This window comes from Mesoplodon densirostris, chromosome 11 (genome assembly GCF_025265405.1).
Source record: "Mesoplodon densirostris isolate mMesDen1 chromosome 11, mMesDen1 primary haplotype, whole genome shotgun sequence".
In the NCBI taxonomy this organism is placed as follows: Eukaryota; Metazoa; Chordata; class Mammalia; order Artiodactyla; family Ziphiidae; genus Mesoplodon; species Mesoplodon densirostris.
Genome location: NC_082671.1, coordinates 101,167,941 through 101,193,851, shown reverse-complemented (window position 1 = coordinate 101,193,851; position 25,911 = coordinate 101,167,941). Strand labels below are relative to the sequence as shown.

General features: G+C 37.0%; 1 protein-coding gene across 7 annotated transcripts in view; it reads left to right on the top strand.

Annotated features, from left to right (window-relative positions):
* Window positions 1-25,911, top strand: part of NAV3 (neuron navigator 3) — a 591,684-nt gene that overhangs the window by 345,468 nt on the left and 220,305 nt on the right. For 6 of the 7 annotated variants that reach the window (XM_060113462.1, XM_060113461.1, XM_060113460.1 and 3 more), the window contains exons 4-5: window positions 9,276-9,348; window positions 13,442-13,625. In XM_060113462.1, coding sequence (XP_059969445.1) covers window positions 9,276-9,348; window positions 13,442-13,625 — 257 coding nt within the window. The remainder of the gene's footprint in view (window positions 1-9,275; window positions 9,349-13,441; window positions 13,626-25,911) is intronic. The other variant, XM_060113459.1, reaches the window with a different exon arrangement.

The window sequence follows — 25,911 nt, the reverse complement described above, 5'->3', positions numbered from 1 at the left end:
AATCACAGCAAGATCCTTTTTGACCCACCTCCTAGAGAAATGGAAATAAAAACAAAAATAAGCAAATGGGACCTAATGAAACTTAAAAACTTTTTCACAGCCAAGGAAACCATAAACAAGACGAAAAGGCAACCCTCAGAATGGTAGAAAATATTTGCAAATGAAGCAACTGACAAAGGATTAATCTCCAAAATATACAAGCAGCTCATGCAGCTCAATATCAAAAAAAAAAAAACCCAATCCTAAAATGGGCAGAAGATCTAAATAGACATTTCTCCAAACAAGATATACAGATTGCCAACAAATACATGAAAGGATGCTCGACATCACTAATCATTAGAGAAATGCAAATCAAAACTACCATGAGGTATCACCTCACACTGGTCAGAATGGCCATCATCAAAAAATCTACAAATAATAAATGCTAGAGAGGGTGTGGAGAAAAGGGAACCCTCTTGCACTGTTGGTGGGAACGTAGATTGATAATGCCACTATGGAAAACAGTATGGAGGTTCCTTAAAAAGCTAAAAACAGAACTACCATATGACCCAGCAATCCTACTACTGGGCATATACCCTGAGAAAACCATAATTCAAAAAGAGTCATGTACCAAAATGTTCACTGAAGCCCTATTTACAATAGCCAGGACATGGCAGCAGCCTACGTGTCCATCGACAGATGAATGGATAAAGAAGATGTGGTACATACATACAATGGAATATTACTCAGCCATAACATGAAACAAAATTGATATATTTGTCGTGAGGTGGATGGACCTAGAGTCTGTCATACAGAGTGAAGTAAGTCAGAAAGAGAAATACAAATACTGTGTGCCATCACATAAGTATGGAATCTAAAAAATACCCCCCTGGGTTTGTGGGGGAAGGGTAAGCTGGGACAAAGTGAGAGAGTGGCATGGACATATATACACTACCAGATGTAAAACAGATAGCTAGTGGGAAGCAGCCACATAGCACAGGGAGATCAGCTCGGTGCTCTGTGACCACCTAGAGGGGTGGGATAGGGAGGGTGGGAGGGAGACGCAAGAGGGAGGGGATATGGGGATATATGTATATGTATAGCTGATTCACTTTGTTATACAGCAGAAGCTAACACAACATGGTAAAGTAATTATACTACAATAAAGATGGTAAAAAAAATTTTTAAACCAAAAAAACTAAAAAATAAAAATAATTTAAAAATGATGAATCCGTGAATGGTTTGATTTTTTGAACATAAACAAAATTAAATGGTATTGCTTAAGATACTAATATTGGTTATACAAATAGAAATTATTCATGTCTAAAAATATGAATTTATTTAGTATCTTTAATAAAGAAAACACACGCAATTATCAATTTACTTACTTCCTGTAGAAAAACTGTATTTTGGTTTAGGCCATTGTGGTAACATTATTTTCATACAATCCAAAAACCTGAAGGCTCAGTGTGCCCAAACATTTTTTTTTTTTTTTACTCCCAAACATTTTAAAACTTCTGAAAGCATTGATTGTTTCTAGAATTTAGAAACTTTTGGTTTTATTTTCAGTATACAGTCAATATTTTTATAGTTATTTAGCCATCCTCAAATTTAGCAGGAAAAAGAGAGGCAACGTAGGTGTTCCATGCCAATAAAATGTAAGCCACAAACAGAAGGACCCAAGAAATAGTGCATGACATAAAATAGGCAAGTAAAAGTCCTGGGAGTTGTCCATGAGCTGCAGATATGACTGTTACCTGAGCCAAATGAGAAATGGGGTGTCCAAAGAACAGAATGGATTTCTTTGTATTACTACTACAAAGGCAAAGATATATTTTAATACCAAAGGAATAAGTGTAAAACACATGAATTATATAGTATAATGGTTCAAATACACAAAAGACAATATAGTGCTACAGTGTGAACAGTGCAGTTCTTGCATTCACATGGGGTAAATTGAAATTATATTCAGTTACTTTCTTTGAAGAGCATAGGTGGAAGCTTTGTTTTCCAGGCATCACTGCAAACTGGAATCACCTGGGGACTTTGAACAGTTTTTGATAACTGCTCTCCACAGACATTCTTATTTAACTGATGATGGTGTAAATTGGGCATGTATACATTTAAAGTTCATCAGGCGATTCTAATGTGTAGCAAAGTGTGCAAACTGTTGAATTAAGTTTGGAAAGCAGGTTTTGTGCAGTGTGGATAATTCTCAGAAAAATTGCTGTAATACCAAAAGCAAAAGATGCTATGATGCTATTTTATACCATTACCACCTGCTATTAATTTTTTTAAATTTATTTTATTTACTTATTATGTTTGGCTGTGTTGGGTCTTCATTGCTGTGCGCGGGCCCCCTCCAGTTGCAGCGAGCGGGGGCCATTCCTCACTGCGGTGTACGGGCCACTCATTGCGGTGGCTTCTCCCGTTGAGGAGCACAGGCTCTAGGCGCACAGGCCTCAGCAGCTGTGGCCCGCGGGCTTCAGTAGCTGTGGCTCGCGGGGCTCTAGAGCGCAGGCTCAGCAGCTGTGGCGCACGGACTCAGCTGCTCCGCGGCACGCGGGATCCTCCCGGACCAGGGCTCAAACCCGTGTCCCCTGCATCGGCAGGCAGACTCCCAACCACTGCGCCACCAGGGAAGCCCACCTGCTATTAATATTAAAGACTGGTACAGTAATCACAGCTACTTTTTTATTCTTGAGTGTATTACAGTTCTTACTATGTGCAGTGCATTGTACTATGTACATATTTATGTGCAATTTCATTGGGTCCTCTAAGTAATGATGTATATTATCTGTTTCTCATCTCAGTATTTAATTTGAAAAGGTCAGATAAGATGATCTTTATGGGCTCCTCAATTTCAGAAATTCTTTTAAATTATTTATTTCTATCAATCCTAAAATATAATGTCAACAAGTTCCCATAGAAGGGTAAATGGGAGAGGGGAGATACTGGACCCCTCCAGTGTAGATGAGTGTGATGGGCATTAGAGAGGAGAAGCTTAGGATGCTGAAGAAGTCTAAGTTGCCTGGGCAGATAACGCTAAATTTGATTATTAATAGTATTATAAAGTATTGTTTATGTCTTTTTTTATTTGAATGATCTAGGCATAAAACATCATTTTATCCCTGTGTAGTTAATTCATTCCCTCAACAGTTGTTGATGGCATACCTAAGGTACTCTTACTCTCTCTATGTGTGTGTATACATATACAGAGAGAGAGAGAAAAAGAGAAAGAGAGAGAGAAAGAGAAAGAGAGAGCCCAAGTGCCAGCAAGCATGAGAGGCAGGGAGTACTAGGATTGAGGCTTTTTTTTTTTTTTTTTTTTTGGTGCTTTTTTTCTTTTTTTTTTTTTTTTTTTTTTGCGGTACGTGGGCCTCTCACTGTTGTGACCTCTTCCCTTGCGGAGCACAGGCTCCAGACGCGCAGGCTCAGCAGCCACGGCTCACGGGCCCAGCCGCTCTGCAGCATGTGGGATCCTCCCGGACCGGGGCACGAACCCGTGTCCCCTGCATCAGCAGGCGGACTCTCAACCACTGCACCACCAGGGAAGCCCAGGATTGAGGCTTTTATGAGTTGATTTAGTTAATCCTAAATCTAAGAGTCAGTTCTTAGTTCTCATCTTACTTACCAGCTGCTTTAGCTAGAGCTCATGTCTCCCTTGGAGTTAATGTACTTTCTTCAGGTGCCTTTCTGTGTCCCATACTCTCCTAATTTGCCTGACATGTCACTGGTTGCTTTTCCTCCGTTTCCTCTGCTGGTCCCTCCTCTTCTTTCCTGTGAGTTGCCTCAGGCCCACTGTTTGTTCCTCTTCTCTTTTATAGCTACACGCCCTTGGTGATTTAATCTAGCCCCATGGCTTTAATTACCTTCTGTATGAGGATAACCCTGAAATTTAGATCTCTGTTCTGAAACCTCTCAGTTGAACTCCAGACTGTGTGTCCAAAGGCCTGTACATCCCTTTGGGTGTCTAAGAGACTAGATAAGAGGTCCAGAAATTAACCCCTTGTATCTGTCTGTGGCTTTTCCCATCTTATGGCTGGAGGTGTCATCCACCTGCTACTGAGGCCAGAAACCTTGGCGTCATCCTTGAATCCTCTCTCTTATATGCCACATCTTCCCATTAGATTCCTTCAGAGTATATCCAGAATCTGATCCTTTCGGATCCAGAAGGTGATCCTTTCTCATCACCTCGCTGCCGCCACCATTGTCTGAAACACTATCATCTTTCACTTGAATTACTTGCACAAGCTACCTGACAAGTTTCCATACTTCTATCTTTATATGCCTGGAGTCTATTCTCAACAAAGCGAGGGACCAATCATTTTATTTTTATTTTTAAATTAAGTAAAACATACATAGAAGCGTATAAATACTCTAATAGAATTTGAGGTAAAGCAAACATAAAAAGTGTATAAAATACTCCAGTCTTAAGTATATAGCTGATTGATTTTAAATATCTCTACACCTGTGTACTCACCACTCAGATCAAAACACAGGATACTACTAGCATGTCAGTTCCCCTTGTGCCACTTTCCAGACTGTACCCCTCCAAAGGTCGTCACTATTCTAATGTCTGTTTTCATTGTTTAGTCTTGATCTTGAATTTCATAAATTGAGCATCATATAGTATATACTCTTTTGTTAGCTTCTTTCGCTCATCTTTTTTTTTTTTTTTTTTTTTTTTTGCCGTACGCGGGCCTCTCACTGCTGTGGCCTCTCCCGTTGTGGAGCACAGGCTCCCAATGCTCAGGCTCAGCGGCCATGGCTCAAGGGCCCAGCCACTCCGTGGCATGTGGGATCTTCCCAGACCGGGGCACGAACCCGTGTCCCCTGCATTGGCAGGTGGACTCTCAACCACTGCGCCACCAGGGAAGCCCTGCTCATCTTTATTTGAGACTTTCTCTGGAGGTCAGTTGCTTAATCTGTAAAGATGAGGGTAGACTGAGATTAGGAGCTAAAATTTGAAAACAAACTGATGTCCAATCCCAACTCACAGAATTTCTGATTCTTATTGTCTGGGGTCAGACACAGGGAAGTCATATATTTGAAAAGATCCCAAAGAGAATATAACATGTAGCCTCTGGATCAAATGACTCTCTGTCTCCCTCTGTCTCTATCTCTGTCTCTCTTTTTTTTTTCTTGGACTCATTTCTTCCAAAAATACAAGGACCAATTGGCCGACACTCCTTTCCTCCCTTCTTCCTCAAGTATGTACTGTGCATCTATAGGACACCAAACACCACGCTAGGCTGCCAAAGGTGCACGAGTCAACAAAATTCAGTTCCTGTCTCTCAGAGGCTTAGAGCTTCGCTAAACCCATGTCTTCATAAAAACAAACAAACAAACAAAAAACCTGAATGAACAAATAAATAAATAAATAGATAGATAAATAAATAAATAAATAAATCTATGAAAACTCAACAAACATCTCTATTTACCTGCAAACCAAATAGAGGGAGTGAGGAGAGAGAGATCAAGAAATGATTGACTTTGTTAAATAACCTAGTAATTTTGAAATAGTTGTATAAATTTGGTCAAATAACTGATTGCTTATAAAAGATTGACTCAAATTTCAACTCAGTTGCTTTCCTTTTCAAAATGATTTGGTATCTAAACAAATTAAAGGGGATTGAAAGGAGTTAAAATTCTTTTTCAGATCTTGAACACCATTTGTAAACACATCCTAAAAACTATGTGATTATATAACCAGTATTTTGAAAATTTTGTTTTTGTCTTGTGCCAGTTAACTGATGTAATTAAATCCATGCAGAGACTTCGCTTGTGAGGATAATTTTCCACTTTCTGATTAATCATTGAATATAACACCCACCCCCACCACCCAAAAGAAAAGGTACTGTAGATGTGTCAATGCTCTGGTCTTCTTCAGGGCAGTGTTTTTCAAATTGTGGATTACTGTCCATCAATGGATCCTGAAATTCATCTAGTGGATTTTAACCAATACTTAAATACCGATTAAAAAGCATTAATTAATTAATGAAAAGAGAAGACAATGTTATTAGTAGAAAGCATCACAAACGATTTCATGTAGTAAGTGTAAGTACTGATCTATGAAACTTTTGTTTCCGTTATATTTAGGTAACTGTGCGTTGGGTTGTTTATTAGTTTATTAAGTACATGGAATTATTCTAATTAAAAATTGATCCAAATTATTAGCTGTTAAAATTACACTTTGAATTCTGATAGCTTATTTGGTATATGATTCAAATAATACTGAGAAAAAATAAAACTCACTTCAGTTAATTGGATAAATTTGATGGCAAAATCACTTTTATCTGTTTGGGATTTCAAAAATGTTTAGAGGTTTTTAGTTCAAAGAACAGTTGAGGTTTGACATGACAAAAAAATTAGGAACTAAAACAGTATTTATAGATATTTAACTGGGAAATGTGAGGGGACAATCTATTATTTTAAAGCAGGAATTATGAAAAACTAATATCTGAAATTTATTAAAATAAAAATAGGGCCTCCCTGGTGGCGCAGTGGTTAAGAGTCCGCCTGCCGATGCAGGGGATACGGGTTCGTGCCCCGGTCTGGGAGGATCCCATATGCCGCGGAGCGGCTGGGCCCGTGAGCCATGGCCGCTGGGCCTGCGCGTCCGGAGCCTGTGCTCCGCAACGGGAGAGGCCACAACAGTGAGAGGCCCGCGTACCGCAAAAAAGAAAAAAAAAAAATAAATAAATAAATAAAAAATAAATAAAAATAATCATTAACCAAAATATATTATTATATAGGTAGAAAGTATTCTCAAATTATTTGAGTATACCTCTGACAAGGAAACTAAACATATAAATGACATTTAACAACATTTCTCATAGCCATTTTCTTTCATTATAACTTATCGCTGGGTAAAAAATGTAAGTAGTACCAACAAGCATGATTGAATTTATAGATGACTTTGGAGTTAGGTAGGGAGAGGATATTATTTTCTTAAGTTATGTTTGTTATGTTGTTACATTGTTGGAAAATTAATTTTGACCGAAAACAAAAATTGGTGAATAAATAAATTGTAATGAACTATCCTTTAATAGTCATACAGGAGATTTTGTATTCAAGCACTTATTCTGTTGCTGTTACTTACCTGCTATAGTAAGATGGGAAACAATTAACTACCTCAAATTGTTGGTGCTCGTAGTGAATGACTGTAAAGGACTATTACAAAAGGTTGAATGCTTCTGATAAATAGATATGAAAGGAATGTAAGGTATATTTTGAGTATTTTTTTCTTTCCTCTACTAGAACCCTTTTAATTTCCCTTTCTAATTTATGGTGCATATTGAGAGAGAGTTGTTTGTCTCTAATACCCAATCTAGACAGAAGTTTTATTTTTTATTCTGTTTGAACAGCCAAAAAAGCCATTTTACACACTTAATTACAGACACTGTTCATGAATATTTTCTTGGTCTTCCAATGAACTAATCTGTTAATGTATAATAAAAATACATTTTGCAGTAAATTATATATATTTGGGCCAGAAATCTTCTTACTTTCTATAAAATTCATATAATTGGTGTAAAATTAATAATATCAGGACTGTTACAGCAAACATTCAAAAATACTCAGCTCAATTCTCTGTCTTAATATTAGGCCACCATAATTATTTGGCATCTTTTATTTTATTTATTTATTTATTTTCTGCGGTACACGGGCCTCTCACTGTTGTGGCCTCTCCCATTGTGGAGCACAGGCCCCGGACGCGCAGGCTCAGCAGCCATGGCTCACGGGCCCAGCCGCTCTGCGGCATGTGGGATCTTCCCGGACCGGGGCACGAACCCGTGTCCCCTGCATCGGCAGGCGGATTCTCAACCACTGCGCCACCAGGGAAGCCCGGCATCTTTTATTTTTAATCAACCTGAAAAATAATGTTTTAAAGAACACACTGGGTAGACACAGTAGTATATTCTGTTTGTTACACTTTTCTTTTTCTTTCCTTTATGTTATCTTATTTTCTAATAGCAAAATGAAATGTGAAGGAAAGAATTTGAAGTGGATTCCAGAACCATAGGTTTTTTGGGTATTTAGACGTTGACAAGTAGAACGAGAAGGTCCACTTGGTCATGTAACATTCAGTGTCTTCAACTCTATCATTCTTTCAGTAAAACTTATTTTGAAATGAATCAAGAAGTTATTTTTTTCTCAAAGCAAATGTGTATACCTTGGCTGCAATCATTTTAAAGTAAAGAACCTCTCATTGGATATTATTACTTTAATTTTGCACAAAATTACATTTAAAAAGGAACGTAATCAATTGTCCATTTTATAAAGACAGATTCTGGAATATATTTTTTTTCTTTTTATTTTCTTTAACAGACATTTTAACCTTCCTATGAAGCTCAGCTAAAGAGGACATTGGCAAAACTTTGTATGTCCTCCTGCATAGCTTTTGATGAGAATTTAATAAGACAGAAAACAGTACCTTGCCAAGTATTAACTTTAAATCTCTTATTTACTTTAGAATTTCAAGATTTATGGAATACCACAAAACCCAGGGTGATGACTCACAAAGAACTGGAACTTTCTAGTTTCCTACATTCTTTTAAAAAGTCTTAGCTATTTAACTTTGCTACATAATGCCATAACTAATACTGAAATCAACCCATGAATTAACATAAATTAGTCTTTTTTTTTTGCTTCTCACCCTAAATGGTTAATCACTGGCTATCATGTTGCAGGGAACGGTTCAAAAGCAGTGGCATCACTCTTTTAAATTACAAAGGCAATACCTATATTTAAGCAGAGAATTAGCAACTGTAGATGTACAAATACGGTTTTTAAAATAAAGAATTTCTATGATTTAGGATGAAAATATGCTTCATTTCTTTCATGTATATCAACCCTTTCTCCATCTTATTTATCTTTTGGCATACTTACCAAATATTACTGTTCGAATCTCAGTTACCCGCATCCTAGTATTCTAACTCACAGAAACAGGCGTCTCCTCCTATTTGGATGCTTTAGTTGAGACTTGTTTGTGAAGCACAAAATCAGTCTGGTTTTATGTTAAGTAGGTGGGTTGCTAATCTGTAAGAATGCCATTCTTGGTCAGGCCTTTATGAATTGTTTGTAAGTACTAAAGCGGACAATGCAATCTTTATATTCATTCTGCAATTAGCCAAAATAATTCTAGTTAAACTCTTGTTAAAGATCTCTAGTATGAAATGAATGTAAAGTATTCATTCTTTCTTTATCTTTCTCTCTGGCTTCATTCTAGCTCATTTATTTATATAAAAATAACCTTCTAAGTTACTTTTTCACTGCTTTTCATGTTACAGATTGAAAATGTTGATGTCTGCCTTAGTTTTCTAGCAGCCAGAGGAGTAAATGTTCAAGGTCTATCTGCTGAAGGTAAGAAAAAGTACAGTTGTCACAAATGGCATCCATGTTTGTAAAAGACTTTTTATAACGCTGTAAATGTAAAGTGGGAGTACATAGCCCCTTAATACAAGAAAGGAAATCAGTAAAGTTTCCAAAATAATAGAAACATAAATTCACTGGTTATTAATGTACGCCTTATGTAGGTATGTTCCAGATTTTGCCAAAATTGTTCTTTACATTACGGAGTATATGGGACGGGGACATATTAACAAAATATCTTTATGTTATTACCAGTTGGTAGTGTTTTTAGAGTCTTAAGTAGATGGATGGATAGATAGATAATGCTGGATAATAAATACAGTAGATGGACATAAATACAGTTAAAATAGTGTAATTAATGCTCAAATATTTTATCAGTAACAATTCTATAATTTGATCAAGTTGGTAGTCCAAGTCTAAATATTTGTTAATTTTAAATAAGTCATCAGGAGTTCTTACTTAATTAGCACTACCAATATTAATAACTGTTCTTTGTAAAGGCCTTAAAATTATTAAATGTTTAAAAGATCATCACTGACATTGAAATATAGAAAAGTGGAAAAAGAAAACTAGATCTGATATTTTTTTTTCTGCATTTCTTTTTCTTCCACATATATTTTTAGGAAGCCTTTGCAAAATTTTCAATTTAGTACTATTAACAAAAAACAATTGCTAAAGTTATGAAATACCAAGTCCTTTGAGATCTGTATCAGCAACAACCATTTTTAATTAGAATTTTATGATTAAACACTTCTGACAATTTATGTTGCTTCTTGTTTCTACTACAGTCAGTTTACTCTGAAAAGCCTTTTTCCCCCACAGATAGTAGAAATATTAGACAATTCTAAGCTGTTCAAAGTTTGCTGCCATTGGAAAAAGAGGAATTGTGTGACTTCTGAAATATTACGGACATGTACTAGAATTATTTACATTTGTCAATTTTTCTTCACTGTTTAAATTTTATTTTAAATTCCTTTAATCCTTTATCTGTATATGTCATCATGATGTTTAATATTAAATTACATATTTAATGGCAAAAAACTTATGTTCAAACCTAACTCATGGTTCTGTTACTTAGAATAAAATTTGATAAAATCCTCCAGGATAATACTTTACTTTCTAAGTGGTTAAAGTTGGTGAGAAATGTTACCATTTATTCGTTTTATGTCTCTTCCGTATAACATGACATCTTTTTGTTTTGCTTTGTTTTGTTCTTTCATATTCTTTTTTTTAAAACATCTTTATTGGAGTATAACTGCTTTACAATGTTGTGTTAGTTTCTACTATATAACAAAGTGAATCAGCTATATGTATACATATATCCCCAAATCCCCTCCCTCTTGCCTCTCCCTCCCACCCTCCCTATCCCACCCATCTAGGTGGTCACAAAGCACCAAGCTGATCTCCCTGTGCTATGCAGCTGCTTCCCACTAGCTCTTTTACATTTAGTAAGTGTATATATGTCAATGCTACTCTCTCACTTCATCCCAGCTTACCCTTCTCCCCCAAACCTGTGTCCTCAAGTCCATTCTCTACATGTGCATCTTTATTCCTGTCCTGCCCCTTGGTTCTTCAGAACCTTTTGTTTTGTTTTGTTTTGTTTTAAATTACATATATATGTGTTAGCACACGGTATTTGTTTTTCTCTTTCTGACTTATTTCACTCTGTATGCCAGACTCTAGGTCCATCCCTTTCACTACAAATACATCAATTTCATTTTTTATGGCTGAGTAATATTCCACTGTATATATGTGCCACATCTTCTTTATCCATTCATCTGTCGATGGACACTTAGGCTGCTTCCATGTCCTGGCTATTGTAAATAGGGCTTCAGTGAACATTGTGGTACATGACTCTTTTTGAATTATGGTTTTCTCACAGTATATGCCCAGTAGTAGGATTGCTGGGTCATATGGAGTTCTGTTTTTAGTTTTTTAAGGAACGCCCATACTGTTCTCCATAGTGGCTGTATCAATTTACATTCCCACCAACAGTGCAAGAGGGTTCCCTTTTCTCCACACCCTCTCCAGCATTTATTGTTTCTAGATTTTTTGATGATGGCCGTTCTGACCAGTGTGAGGTGATACCTCGTTGCAGTTTTGATTTGCTTTTCTCTAATGATTAGTGATGTTGAGCATCCTTTCATGTATTTGTTGGCAATCTGTATATCTTGTTTGGAGAAATGTCTATTTAGATCTTCTGCCCATTTTTGGATTGGGTTGTTCGTTTTTTTGATATTGAGCTGCATGAGCTGCTTGTATATTTTGGAGATTAATCCTTTGTCCATTGATTTGTTTACAAATATTTTCTCCCATTCTGACGGTGTCTTTTCGTCTTGTTTATGGTTTCCTTTGCTGTGCAAAAACTTTTAAGTTGGGCCTCCCTGGTGGCGCAGTGGTTGGGAGTCCGCCTGCCGATGCAGGGGACACGGGTTCGTGCCCCGATCCCGGAGGATCCCACATGCCGCGGAGCGGCTGGGCCCGCGAGCCATGGCCGCGGAGCCTGTGTGTCCGGAGCCTGTGCTCCGCAACGGGAGAGGCCACAGCAGTGAGAGGCCCGCGTACAGCAAAAAAAAAAAACAAACAAAAAAAAAAAACTTTTAAGTTTCATTAGGTCCCACTTGTTTATTTTTGTTTTTATTTCCATTTCTCTAGGAGGTGGGTCAAAAAGGATCTTGCTGTGATTTATGTCATAGAGTGTTCTGCCTGTGTTTTCCTCTAAGAGTTTTTTAGTGTCCAGTCTTACATTTAGGTCTTTTATCCATTTTGAGTTTATTTTTGTGTATGGTGTTAGGGAGTGTAACATGATATCGTTTATTAACATAAACCTCTTGCTTTTTATTTATCTCCTAAAAATATATGAATGCCCAAAATGATTTTCTAAATTGATTAAACATGCATAGTAATAAAATAAGTTTAAAAAACCTCTTTCAATAAGATCATTCAGGTTTACAGGAGAAAATTAATACTTTATCACTGTAGCTTTATATTGATCAATCCAACACTTACATGTTCTGACCCCTGTGAGGAGGATTGGGGGCTTATAACAATTGAGCCTCATTTTATATGAATAATTCCACGGCATAGTGTGTGTGGCATTATAAACCATCAGAGAGCAAGAAATCTAAGTAGTTTATTAATGTTTCTAAATTCCAAAAAGGAGACATAAAACCTTGACCTCAAAGGAGGATATATTTTGTTGCCAATAGCAAGTTTCATTTAAATTATGATTATAGGTTGTGTAGCATTATATCAAGCTTTACTTGCATCTCTTTTTTCTAATTTTAGAATTATAACTGCAGGAGGAAAACGTAGGCTCATGTTGTAGCCTACTTAGTGCATTTAATTTTTTATTCAATATTAGAAAAACGTACACAGGAGCCCCATGTGTTAGAACTAGGAATTCCACTTACATTTATTCAATTATGTCATCTAAAGTCACGAGTAAGGTGATCTTTAATATTTATTAATATGTAACATAAATTAAAAATAAAAGAATTGGAGCATTAAAAATGGATACCTATGATGTAGTCTGCTTTTTGGAGGACATATACATATATTTTTTAAAATAAATTGGTTGCTGGGTGATTTAGAATTGTGCTAACAGTTATAAATCTAGTTGCTATTATGAGGTGCACCCATAGCATTTGTAATGTAGGACAACCAGCATTTAAGTGGCTTTCTTTCTCTAGCTCATAGCCACCACTGTGTTGGTAACAGCTGTGTGTGCTTGTGAGGGAAGCAGAGTGCTAAACCAAATGATTAGCACAAGACTGAGAACCCATCCATTTCCATGAAGAAACTAACTCTAGAAAAACTGTCACTCAGGGTCAGCAAAGAACATCACTTGAGTAAGCTTTGTTCTCTCTACGCTTCATCCCTTCCCTCTCTCCCTGAAATTTCCAAGCTATTTGGAAATGCTAGCATGTTTCAGAAAATCAGATTTGCTTAAATCTGTGACTGAGAAAATCACATTGTATTTCTGTCTCCATAGATTTAGCCTAAGAGACTTGCTTCTAGAATTTCATTTGTAAAAAATAATCATTTTCTATGATACTGTTTTTATATTTTCCACTTGATACAGAAATAAGAAATGGAAACTTAAAAGCCATTCTAGGGCTGTTTTTCAGTTTGTCTCGCTACAAACAGCAGCAGCATCATCAGCAGCAGTATTACCAGTCCTTGGTGGAGCTTCAGCAGCGGGTCACTCACGCCTCCCCTCAGGCAGAAGCCAGTCAGGCCAAAACCCAGCAAGATATGCAGTCCAGGTAAGGAAGGGAAGTGGGGAATGTGCTTAGAATGAATTTATCTTGATGCAGCTTGTTTTTAATAAGTTTTTGTTTGCAAGTTTGGAAAACATATTTATATAGTTGTATCAAAGTGATGGGATTATTTGATTAATGTTATAGAATTTAAAACCACTTTTCTATTGGTTGGATGACCAACACATCACTTTTTAGGTGAAATATTTGTATTTATTTTCTGAAGATGATTGTGGTTTCTATCAAAATGTGTGAAATGTCTTTCTTGTAAGTAGTGTATCAGAGTTCCTTCCTTCTACAAATTATTGTTTAGAATACGTTTTGTGAATCCTAGTCTCCAGTTGTGTAGTTTTCTTTGGTTGATGCTTTTGATTGATTAAATCGTTAAATCTGTCAAAAATTTCAGGTCTGTTAAACATAGGAGTTTGAGTGTTTGGGAACATACCATTTTGATGTGAGATTGTGCATGCATGTGCGTGTATACATGTGTGTGTTTGTATACACACATTGTTTGTCTGCCTTGAGTCTGTGGATGCATGTAGACACAGCTGGTGTCGGGTGCTGACAAACTGCAGCTTCCTTTACCTTTCGTTCCTGCTTTTTTCCAGTTTGGAACTATATCAGTCATGATTCACCTAGAGAAGCAGAATCAGTAAGAAAGAGTGCAAACAGATTTATTTTAAAGATTTGATTCACATGATAATGGGGGCTCGATAGGCAACTCTGAAATCCTGAGGCCAGCCCAGCAGGAAGACAGGCTGACACTCTTAGCACGAGCTGAAACCGCTATAAACTGGTGGAATTTCGTCTCTCAAGGAGGCCACACTTCTGCTTTTAAGACCTTTCAAGGAGTGAGTCAGGCCTACTATCCTAGTGATAATCTAGGATTATCTCCCTTACTTAAAGTCAACTGCTATGGACTTTAACCACATCCACAAAATGCTTTCACAGCGACACCCAGATTCCTGTTGAGTGGAACTAAATAAACCTAGCTAAGTTGACACATCAAAAAATGATCACAGAACGTAATTAAGTTAACAGGTTTCATGCAAATTACTCATATGTTTCTGATCAATGTTCGGGTTATCAGATCATTAGCTCTATGGCATACATAGCTATGATCATTTTTCTTAAGGAGGGAGAATGTCCAATATGAAAATACTCTTTTATCGTCTACTAAAATATACGCATTGTATCACACATATGTAAATATTTAACTTTTTCCATCTTAGAAGCCAAGCCTAAAACCTAATAATACAGTTTGCCTTGAGTTTGTTTTTGGCAATTAGTATTGACTCAGAAAGCTAACATAAAATTCCAAGATACATCCACAAACCACTTCCCACTTATTGTCAAATATTCAGCAGCTCAGAAATCCCCTGTTCTTTCATCTGTCAACCATCCCTCACTTCATATTAAGCAATGTTTCTGTCTCTGTACAACCATGTAAACTCATTTCCTTTGGCAAATTTTACTCATTAGTGAATTATTAATAAAGAAAAATCACAGTTTTACCAAAAAATATCGAGTGTACTACAAAGGCCATGGAATGATAAGAGATAGTTGTTTTTACTAAGTAATGCAGATGTGCTTCTGTTCTTTAAGCTTGTCTTGGTATTTTGTGATGTCATGTGAAATTGAGCAGGAATCAAAGTGAAAAAAACATTCTTTACAGTATAAGTTCTTTAGATTTCCTTAAGAATAGAGAAGGAGAAAAAATAAAATATATATTTTAAATTTTTTATTATTAATTGTTTTGGGGGGAGTGGTGGTTGGTAGAAAGAGATCTAGATTTTGAGAACTGCCAGAAATAATATTTCCTAGAGTTTGGTTTAAGCCATTTGAAAGGACAAGAAGCAAGAATAGTAGCTGGAAAAATACAGGAAGTGAAGTGGTATTGTGCAAAGGATGTTGACTCTGGAAGTGAGATGAGATATCATTTGTCATTGCTTTCCCTCACTCTATTTCTGTATCTGCCATGTGGAGTTTCTTGCCCCACATTTCTCAGTGGTTATGACCCGTGGGGGGAAATTTTTTTCTCTTCTGGCTGGATATGCATGGATATTATGAAACTGTATTATGTTTTAAAATATAGACCTATATATAATAGGCATGGTCATTTTATACCATCTTGGGGAGAGCTATCTTATTTTTTTCAGTGAAAGGTTATGAAAAGCATTCTTTTCACCAGTGTCCTTTAATTCTGAGATAGACTCTTAAATAATTTTTTCTTTTGATAAATTGGATTTAATTGCTTTTTTTTGGTGGGGAGGTATGCGGGCCTCTCACTGTTGTGGCCTCTCCCGTTGCGGAGCACAGGCTCCGGATGTGCAGGCTCAGCGGCCGTGACTCACGGGCCCAGCCGCTCCGCGGCACGTGGGATCTTCCCGGACCGGGGCACAAACCCGTGTCCCCTGCATCAGCAGGCGGACTCTCAACCACTGTGCCACCAGGGAAGCCCAAGGATTTAATTACTTTTTGGATTGTTAATTTAATAAATTCAGAGTAGTTACTGTACTGAAGGTAGGGTAGTACTTAGTTAGGACCATGATAAAGAGGAGCTCCAAGTCTTCATTTTAACAGAATTTATTCTATGTTTTGGAGAATGTTATATTTCAGACATTAATACTTATTTACATTTGTATAGATTTGACATAGTGAAATAGTGTATGAATTATAACTATGTGAACTTAAATATAACAATGTATCTAAGCATTTTTCAAAGCCTATATTGATAGTATACATAGGAAAGGAATAAGTATCTATACAATAGAACCAAGATAATTAACATGGAAAATAATCTCAATGACACATTATCTTCATTTACATGAGATGAGAGTCATAAATCATGATTTATGAAGCCTTTCTGTTGACTCCAAAGCTCTTCCCAAGTGAATAGCTTAAATGACTGGTGGCTATATTATTCTGGATATTTAGCCAGAAAAATGTTCTTGTATTTTTCTCTGTAGACCTAAAATAATTTTAGTGCACTTTGTTTCATGAGAGTGTTTTTGTTTTGTTCTCTTTGTTTATTTAAAGTAAATTGACATAACTCTCTATATTTCCACAATATTTATTTTATACATTAAGAATTGCTAATTTGTTTTGCCCTTTGGAGAATAACCCCAAATGTTTTCAATCAATTTGAACATCTTTCATTTAAACAGACATTTTGATCTAAAGGTTAACAAGTAAAATATACAAGAGAGAAAATAAAATGTGGACCAAGAGACATAGAATGTGGATAACAAACTCTCCTCTTCTGGCTTCTCAGCTTCCTCTCCACTCTTGAGTGTGTGTGTGTGGGGGGGGTTTGTGCACACGTGAGCGAGCATGCGTGCCAATGTGTGTCCTGTTCAAGGACTGAAGATCTCCTTGTTAAGAGCTCACCTCTAGAATCAGACTGCCTGCACTTGGATCCCAGTTCCACCACTTCCTAATTGTGTGACCTTGGGCAACTTACCTAACTTCTCTATGCTTCAGGTTCTCATCTGCTAAAAGGGTATAAAAAATGGCATCGATTTCATGAAGTCGTTTTGCGGGTTCAGTGGGTCAGTATCTACAAGACTCTTTGAACATACCTGTTAGATGTCACTCTTTTGCTCAAAGCCCTGCTGTGGTGTCAAATAGGCTAGGCTTGCTCCCCACCTAGGAAATATGCTGTAGCTGATTCCTTTGCCTGGAATGCTTTTCCTCTGATAGCCACTTGGCTGAATCTCTCACCTCCTGCAAGTCAACTGCTCCACTGTTGCCTTCTCAGTGATGCTGACCTTAACTTCTCTTTTAACACTGCAGTCTGCCCATCCGCACTCCACATCATCGTTGCTGTAGTTTTCCTTCTTTTCTGCAGCTCTAACCCCTCTCTAACCTACAATTTATTTATTATATTCATTGTTTATTATTGCCACTGTGAGGACGGCAGTATTTTTACATTGTAACCACTTCTGTATTTCAAGGGATTAGCCCAGAACCTTACACACAGTACATCCTTAGTGATGATCTCTGAAATGAGTTAAGTAAGAATGAATGAACCGGGGGCCTCCCTGGTGGCGCAAGTGGTTGAGAGTCCGCCTGCCGATGCAGGGGATACGGGTTCGTGCCCCGGTCTGGGAGGATCCCATATGCCGCGGAGCGGCTGGGCCCGTGAGCCATGGCCGCTGAGCCTGCGCGTCCGGAGCCTGTGCGTCCGGAGCCTGCGCGTCCGGAGCCTGTGCTCCGCAACGGGGGAGCCCACAACAGTGAGAGGCCCGCATACCGCAAAAAAAAAAAAAAAAAAAAAAAAAAAAAAAGAATGAATGAACCTTTATTATAGTTGCTTCTAATTTTAGGTAGGAAAACTTTCTAACATTCACAATTGCAGTGGTACGTCATTTAAAATGAGAATTGTGTGTATTACAAAACTGCTATAATATAGATAAAATGTTCTTGATTCTTGGGTGGTCATGATATTGAACTACAGTTAGTTTCAGAATGATATGTAGTGGAGCCATCAGACCTTATCCAGGTCCGATGGAACCATTTGCTTCCATCCGCACTGATGCATGACTGTATACCTCTTTGGTCTTTTACCTATTTATTGTAAATATTTTGTTCCCTTTGTTTTCTGGCTGTCATTCATTAATTCACTGCTACCAGTGTTGCTGCCTCTGTGGAGTACCATCCCTTTACCAATATGTGGTTTTTGTTTTGCGGGATAAGAAAGCAGATTACCAAGATCATTAGCATTTTCCTACCACAAAAAGTAATAGGTAACATGAGTGAAGTGTTTGGGCCATGAAATATCATTGATAGCTTAAAGGCTTGCATGTTTATAACTCCTGTCTTCTCTGTCATGTTTGGTTTAGACAACGAAAGAAGATATCTGATCTAGTATTAAGAAATGATGCCTCTAATTTGCAGCTAGTACAGAGTTTAAAATTCTTAATTAAAGGCTGGTTAAAAAAATGAATGCCACAACTAATCCGACACGAACGTATTATCTTTAAAATGTCCAAATTACTAATTTGTTTTGTTAATAAATAATATTAATACAGACAGTCCTTACCTTGTCAACATAAACTAATATTACAAGGGGAAAAATACTGTTGAAAGACCTATGTTCTGAATTAACCCTAAAATGGCATGGTTGGTGTAAGTTTAGTGATGATATGTGAGGGCAGTCTTGTTCCTTAATCACTGATCTGTTTATCATTTGACTTGAATTATCCACTTGTAGTATGTGTATTAAAAGAAAGCTGCGACTCATTCTAAATTTCTTCAGTCCTTCAGCAGTCTCAAAAATTTGAACATATTTCATATAAAAAGTAATTTCTCTATTTCAGTGATCTTTGGAAGGACTTTGCATAGGTAAAGTTTAAACATTTTGCTATATTAAAGAATGTTAAGTATCCTGTTTACATTTATTTAATATAAAATATAAAATCAGTTTCTTTTATTTTTCTGGCTTTTCATTTTATTTTGAAAAGAGTATATTAAAGGCCCTTTGTCTAACCAACTGGAAAAAATATGAGAACTGTTTTAATATAAAGTACTAAAAATCTTATATAAGAGTTGTGATCATAGTTATTTTCTATAGGCATTAACCAGGAGATGGGGAAAATAGTACTTCTTATTCAAAAAACAAGGTAGACATGAATCCTATAATTTTCAAACTCAGAAAATTTATTTCCATCAGTAAATATGTCATAGACATTCAGGATATTTCTGCTAATCATATTTTCACATATATGTGTTTTGACAGAATCCTACTTGACATGAAAAGTAACAGAAAGTTCAATTTCACCAAAACCGTACACAGTGCCTGGCACATGAGTCCAGTCAGCACTGGGCAGAAATCATGTCATGAATGTCTAATTTTCCTGAGAATATCTAGTAAAGCATTATAGTGAAGGAAAATTATAAAATGAAAATTCATTTTTCTTATGTACTGGTCTGGTTATACATGAGATGTTAGGGTAATAGTATACATAAAAAATGTTTTCCATTTGCTAAAAGTTTTAAAAAAGGAGGTGATTTTCCTTAGAATACAGGCCTTTTAGCTTAATTTTTGTCTACATTATTAAATGATTTCCCATCCCGTTAGTAAATAGTTGGTGAATTGTACCAATCCCAAAACAGTGATTTTTGAATCACATGAACAAGTACTTTTATATTATAGAGAATTAAAACATGTAAAAAAGAAACAAAATGCATGTGAAAGTGTAGGTAAGAAATTACATAGATAGGTGATAGTGTGTTAAAGGCAGTGATTATAAGTCTTTCTCAACTAAAATAAGAGCTGTTTGGGGAATTTGGGAGATTATGATCTCCACAGAAAACCATTTGCCCTTCTGCTTTTCATTTTGTAGGAGAAAGCCAAGAGTGTGTCCACTTGCTGTGTAGATGAACTTGCTCCTTCCTATAGGACTCACAAGTCAAATTGCAAACTCTTCTGGGCATATGCTATTTGAGTGACTTGTCTATTCCCTTTGCATCCCCTTCTCAAGGCTCCCATGACCCCTGCCACACACATTGCTTTTGGAGCCTTCTTCCATGGAGGACATTTGCCTTCCTCTTTTCCAGGAAACATCATTTCCTTCTGGGAGATTCACTCTGAAACTGGGATGGTTTACAGCTTTTCAGCCTGGGGTTATAAATCTTGAGAAGTATATAAGGAAGTTTAAGATGACAGGAAGGCTCTGGTAATTTAAGCCCTCGTGAACCTGGCTTCAATTAGTTGCTTAATTGAGCTCTGTGTTGTGGCCTATAGTGTGCTCTTCATAAAAGACAGTGAATCAATTAAACTTTAAAGAAAATGAAAGAAACAAAAATGACATTCATGAATCTCCTTTTAAATAACAGGATTTTTTTATTCCTAGAGAGAAATAACTGAAGGGAAAGAAATTATTCTTTAATTGACTGATCGAGGAAACCAAGAGAGGGTGTAATACTAAGAGTATGTACACACACACATACACACACTGCTTATGTTCTGTGCTTCTAGTCCATGATTTTAAAAGCTTGACAACCACTCATGGTTCTGTCGTTATGACGAAGCAGCATCTGTATAGTGTTGGTTATTTTAGAGTCAGGCAAATATGGTTTTCAATTCTGCCAACCAATTCTCAGTGATGTGGCATGAGGCAAGTAATTTTAATCTTCTCAAATACCAGGTTTCTTACCTTATATTAGGATAGTGGTAGCCTTCTCAAAAGGGTATTGAGAAGACCACCTGACATAATTTGTGTTGAAAGTTCCTCCTTAGCACAGCCCTTAGCATGTAACAGGAACTCAAACCAGCCACTTTCATCTTTCCTCCTCCCACTTCTAGGTCATATCACATATATAATGAAGTATATTGACCCACATTAAAAACCTCAAGTCAACCTCATCACTGTTCCTTCCTCTCTCACTTTCTCTGATCAATTCTGTCCATTACACTTCTAACTTCTATTAAATACATAAATGTAATTCAAAGTAATAATATCCTTATGATTTAAAAATGACGGCCCAATGCTCAGACCTTCCCAAGCCTGGTCTAGCTACAGAGAGGTAACCCCATTAATTATTTTAGGTATTTCCTTTAGTAAGTATTCTCTTATAGCTAAATAAAATACTACTACCACTAATTTTTATTCATTAATTTGATCATTATCTTTTGATGTACACACTCTCCCATCTCTCCCATCCCCCATTAATATATTCAACAAATGTTTATTAAGCACTTAGTGTGTTCCAGGCACTCTTCTAAGCGTTGGAGATACAGCAGAAGACAAAAGAAATCGAAGAATCCTTGCCCTTTTGAAGCTTACATTTAGTGATAGACAAAAAATTAAAACATTAAATATGTACTAGTAATTGGACAACTGATGGTAGAGAGGCATAAATCAGAAAAGGAGAAATAAGATGTGTAGGAGCCATATTTCTGCACATTTCAACAGGCTTCTGGGAAAGTCCTCACTCAGATGATACTGAGCAAAGGGGGTCATAGAACCAGCAATTCCATTCCTGGGTATCTATCCAAAAAAACCCCAAAACACTTATTCGAAAAGATACATGCACCCCAGTGTTTATAGCAGCATTGTTTATAACTGCCAAGATATGCAGGTAACCTAAGTGTCCATCAAGAGATGAAAGGGTAAAGAAGATATTGTGTGTGTATATATATGTATACACACACACACACACACACACATACTGAAATATTACTCAGCCATAAAAAAGAATGAAATAATGCCATTTCCAACAACATGGATGGACTTGGAGGGTATTATGCTAAGTGAAGTAAGTAAGGCAGAGAAACACAAATACTGCATAATATCACTTACATGTGGAATCTAAAAAAACAAAACAAACTAGTGAATATAAAGAAAAAGGAACAGATCCACAAATGCAGAGAACAAACTAGTGGCTACCAGTGGGCAGAGTGAAGGGGGAAGGGGCAAGATAAGGGTAGGGGATTAAGAGGTACAAGCTACCATGTATAAAATAAATAAGCTACAAGGATATATTGTACAACACAGGGACTATAGCCAGTATTTTATAATGACTATGATTGGAATATAACCTTTAAAGATTATGAATCACTGTGTTGTACACTTGAAACTTATTGTGTATCAACTACACACTTCAATTTATTTATTTATTTGTTTTAGAAAGCAATTCTAATTTATTGGTTATCTATTTTAAATAAATACAGCAGGGGCCTCCCTGGTGGCGCAAGTGGTTGGGAGTCCGCCTGCCGATGCAGGGGATGCGGGTTCGTGCCCCGGTCTGGGAGGATCCCATATGCCGCGGAGCGGCTGGGCCCGTGAGCCATGGCCGCTGAGCCTGCGCGTCCGGAGCCTGTGCTCCGTGGCGGGGGAGGCCGCAGCAGTGAGAGGCCCGCATACCGCAAAAAAAATAAATAAATAAATAAATAAAAATAAATACAGCAGTGTGTACATATCAATCCCAAACTCCCAATCAATTCCCCCCCTCCCACCCTTACCCCCTGGGGGAAGTTTGTTCTCCAAGTCTGTTTCTATTTTGTAAATAAGTTCATTTGTATCAATTTTTTTAGATTCTACATATAAGTGATATCATATGACATTTGTCTTTCCCTGTCTGATTTACTTCACTTAGTATGATAATCTCCAGGCCCATCCGTGTTGCTGCACATGGCACTATTTTATTCTTTTTAATGGCTGAGCAATACACTTTGGTTTGAAAAAAAAAGAATAGGCCATAGCTCCTTTAATGATGCTCTAGAGGTATATCAGTCCAGGTAAATTGAGAGACCCCTCTTTGCCGGCATTTTTTTCTTTGATTATTCAGTTATTATAGTTAAAATCGCTTCTTGTTTGTTTGGATGGTTAATTGGTTTGCATCTGGCCATGGAGTGGTCATCAATAGTAATTGACATGGATGTTCCATTAAGCTCCCTCTTTTTATATCCCCTTCATCTTATCTGAAATTTCCTAGTCCAGCCTCCCTCATTCTTACATGGAGGCCTCCATGCGTATAGTAGGATGAGGCTTCTGTGTTCATTTTTGATGGAGAACACATGGAGGCTATGTGTTCCACATCAAAAATACTTCATTTAGTTTCAGTTCTCCAAAAGCTGCTGAAGTCTCTTGGTCATTGATGGCCCCTTTTATCTATCATGTTATCCTTTGATGTTGTGAACTTAAACCTTAATTATTGTTTATCAACATGTTAATGGCATCACATTCATTGACAGAACCATTCTTCATTCTGATAACTTTGTTTTTTCTTTTCTTTAACTAAGTAAAAATCAATTAACTGAGCTTGATTTCTCCAGGTAGAAAATGCAAACATCACAGTTATACTCTATCTTTCCAAGGGAATTGTGAGAATATAATATATATTATAAAGGATTAGACTCACTCTTAATTTAGAGAATTTGACTTGTGCTCTCTGACATAAATGTCTCAATAAAAACAATGGTAAGCCAATGTTTCATAATTTTCTCTTATAATTACCAAATATATGATTCATGTATCATCACAGAGCTGTTACTCAGAATAGCTAATTTGTGATTTATTTCTTTAACATTTTACTCCAGGACATTTTGATATCCTGTTTATATATTGCATGAACATTGTCTCCCAAACACTAGAAATTGTTTGGTTCTATTTGATCTTTACTATTTCTGGGGCACTGTCTTCTCAAATAGAGCACTGATAATGTAGAGTTGATTATTATATCTGCAATTTTATACCATATGAAATTATTAGGTATTAATCTGTTTTCCACTAAAATCTTTCTCAAAGGTTCAACTTATTGTCTTACAATGGAAAAATGCACCTGTCACAAAAACTATAATAATTTTGTCAGTATGACCATTGAATATTTTCCTGTCATCAGGTCTACAGAGAAAGACAAATTGTAATCAGGGGATGACTGGGTGAGCATAGAATTGAATTTGGGGGACTTGCATGTTTCTGCAGCTGAGATAGTCTTGCCATTGGTTAAAAGTCCTTCTTCATTACAAAGCGCACTGTCAACATTTGTCTCTTCACACTCCCATTTCCTGTGCTTCTGCTTCTGGCCACACTCATAGCACCCACCCCTTTCTAACTGACTTCTCAGTCTCAAAAGATGTGTAAATAAAATCAGCTTTCTCTCCTTACAAGTGGGGGCAGACTCTAGACCAGAGTCCACCATCAGAGATGTTTTGAGACCCCAGTTACCCCTAAATGATATGAAACTGACTGTCTTAATGATTACATTTGCTTTGGAGTAAATTGAAAGGAGCCCAATTATAAGGACTCTCTAAAATAGACTTTCTTCTAGATCTTCAAACATTTATATAATTATTTTATAAGTATAATAATTAAGTTCATTTTCATGAACATGGGTACTAGGAAATAGTTTAACATAGTCTGTGCTTCCTACAATACTTTTATTTATTTACTTATTTATTTATTTTATTTTTGGCTGCATTGGATCTTCATTGCTGCTGCACACGGGCTTTCTCTAGTTGCGGCGAGCGGGGGCTACTCTTCGTTGTGGTGCGCGGGTTCTCAATGCGGTGGCTTCTCTCGTTGCGGAGCACGGACTCTAGGTGCCCAGGCTTCAGTAGTTGGGGCACACGGGCTCAGTAGTTGTGGCTCGCGGGCTCTAGAGCGTAGGCTCAGTAGTTGTGGTGCACGGGCTTAGTTGCTCACAGCATGTGGGATCTTCCCGGACCGGGGCTTGAACCCGTGTCCCCTTACTTTTTAAATCTTCAGGAGTATTAAATAATCCAGATTTTTTCACTCACCAGGGTAGTCTTTGCCAAAGTTTGTTTACATTTTTAGCTTAAAAAATAGTAATAACCTATATGGGAAAATAATCTGAGAGAGAATGGATATATATATGTATATCTAAATCACTGTTGCACACCTGAAACTAACACAACATTGAAGTCAACTATATCCCAATATAAAATAAAAGTTAAATTAAAAAAATAGTTTTGTCTAGCGGTATTCAGGGTCCAGTTTTTTTTTTTTTTTTTTTTAGCTGTACGCGGGCCTCTCACTGTTGTGGCCTCTCCCGTTGCGGAACGCAGGCTCAGCGGCCATGGCTCACGGGCCCAGCCGCTCCGCGGCATGTGGGATCCTCCCAGACCGGGGCACAAACCCGTGTCCCCTGCATCGGCAGGCGGACTCTCAACCACTGTGCCACCAGGGAAGCCCAAGGGTCCAGTTTTTTTAAGGTGGTTGGATTAAAATGGGCTTTTAGAATGGAGCACTGAATGCATTGCGATATAATTTTACTCCACACTGAAAGTTGTAAATGGAAAAGATCCATGCAGCAGCATAGTGTTTTGAGCTACATGTAAGTAAAAGCAGTATGAAAATCTAATTTATGGTAACATTGTGAGAGAAATGTGAGCCTGGTTTCCTGAGTTCTTTATCTTGAAGTTCTCCATTCCTGAAAGAGCATGAGACTTTGATGCAGTAATATCCTAGCCAGGCATCTCCCTCTTTAGTTACTGTTTTGAGATCCCTCAAAAGCAGACCATGCAGGTGGCCTTATTAACTGTCAGTTGAAATTTAAGATAAGACAGAGGTTATAATAGATTTACATGCCATATTTCACTAATGGGATAAGTTATCACAGTAACCTGTCTCACATGTAATCAGGATGATATTTCAGCCACCCAGCTGCTAAAAAGAAACACATGTGGATGAAGGCTAAGCTTCTGACTCATTTATGGATTAGGCAATAACTGTTTTTAGTGAAGTCTCAGCAAAATTTATGTATAGGGACAACATATTTTTATCACATACTCTGATGTGAGTATAGTTGTTACAAAATGTCTTAA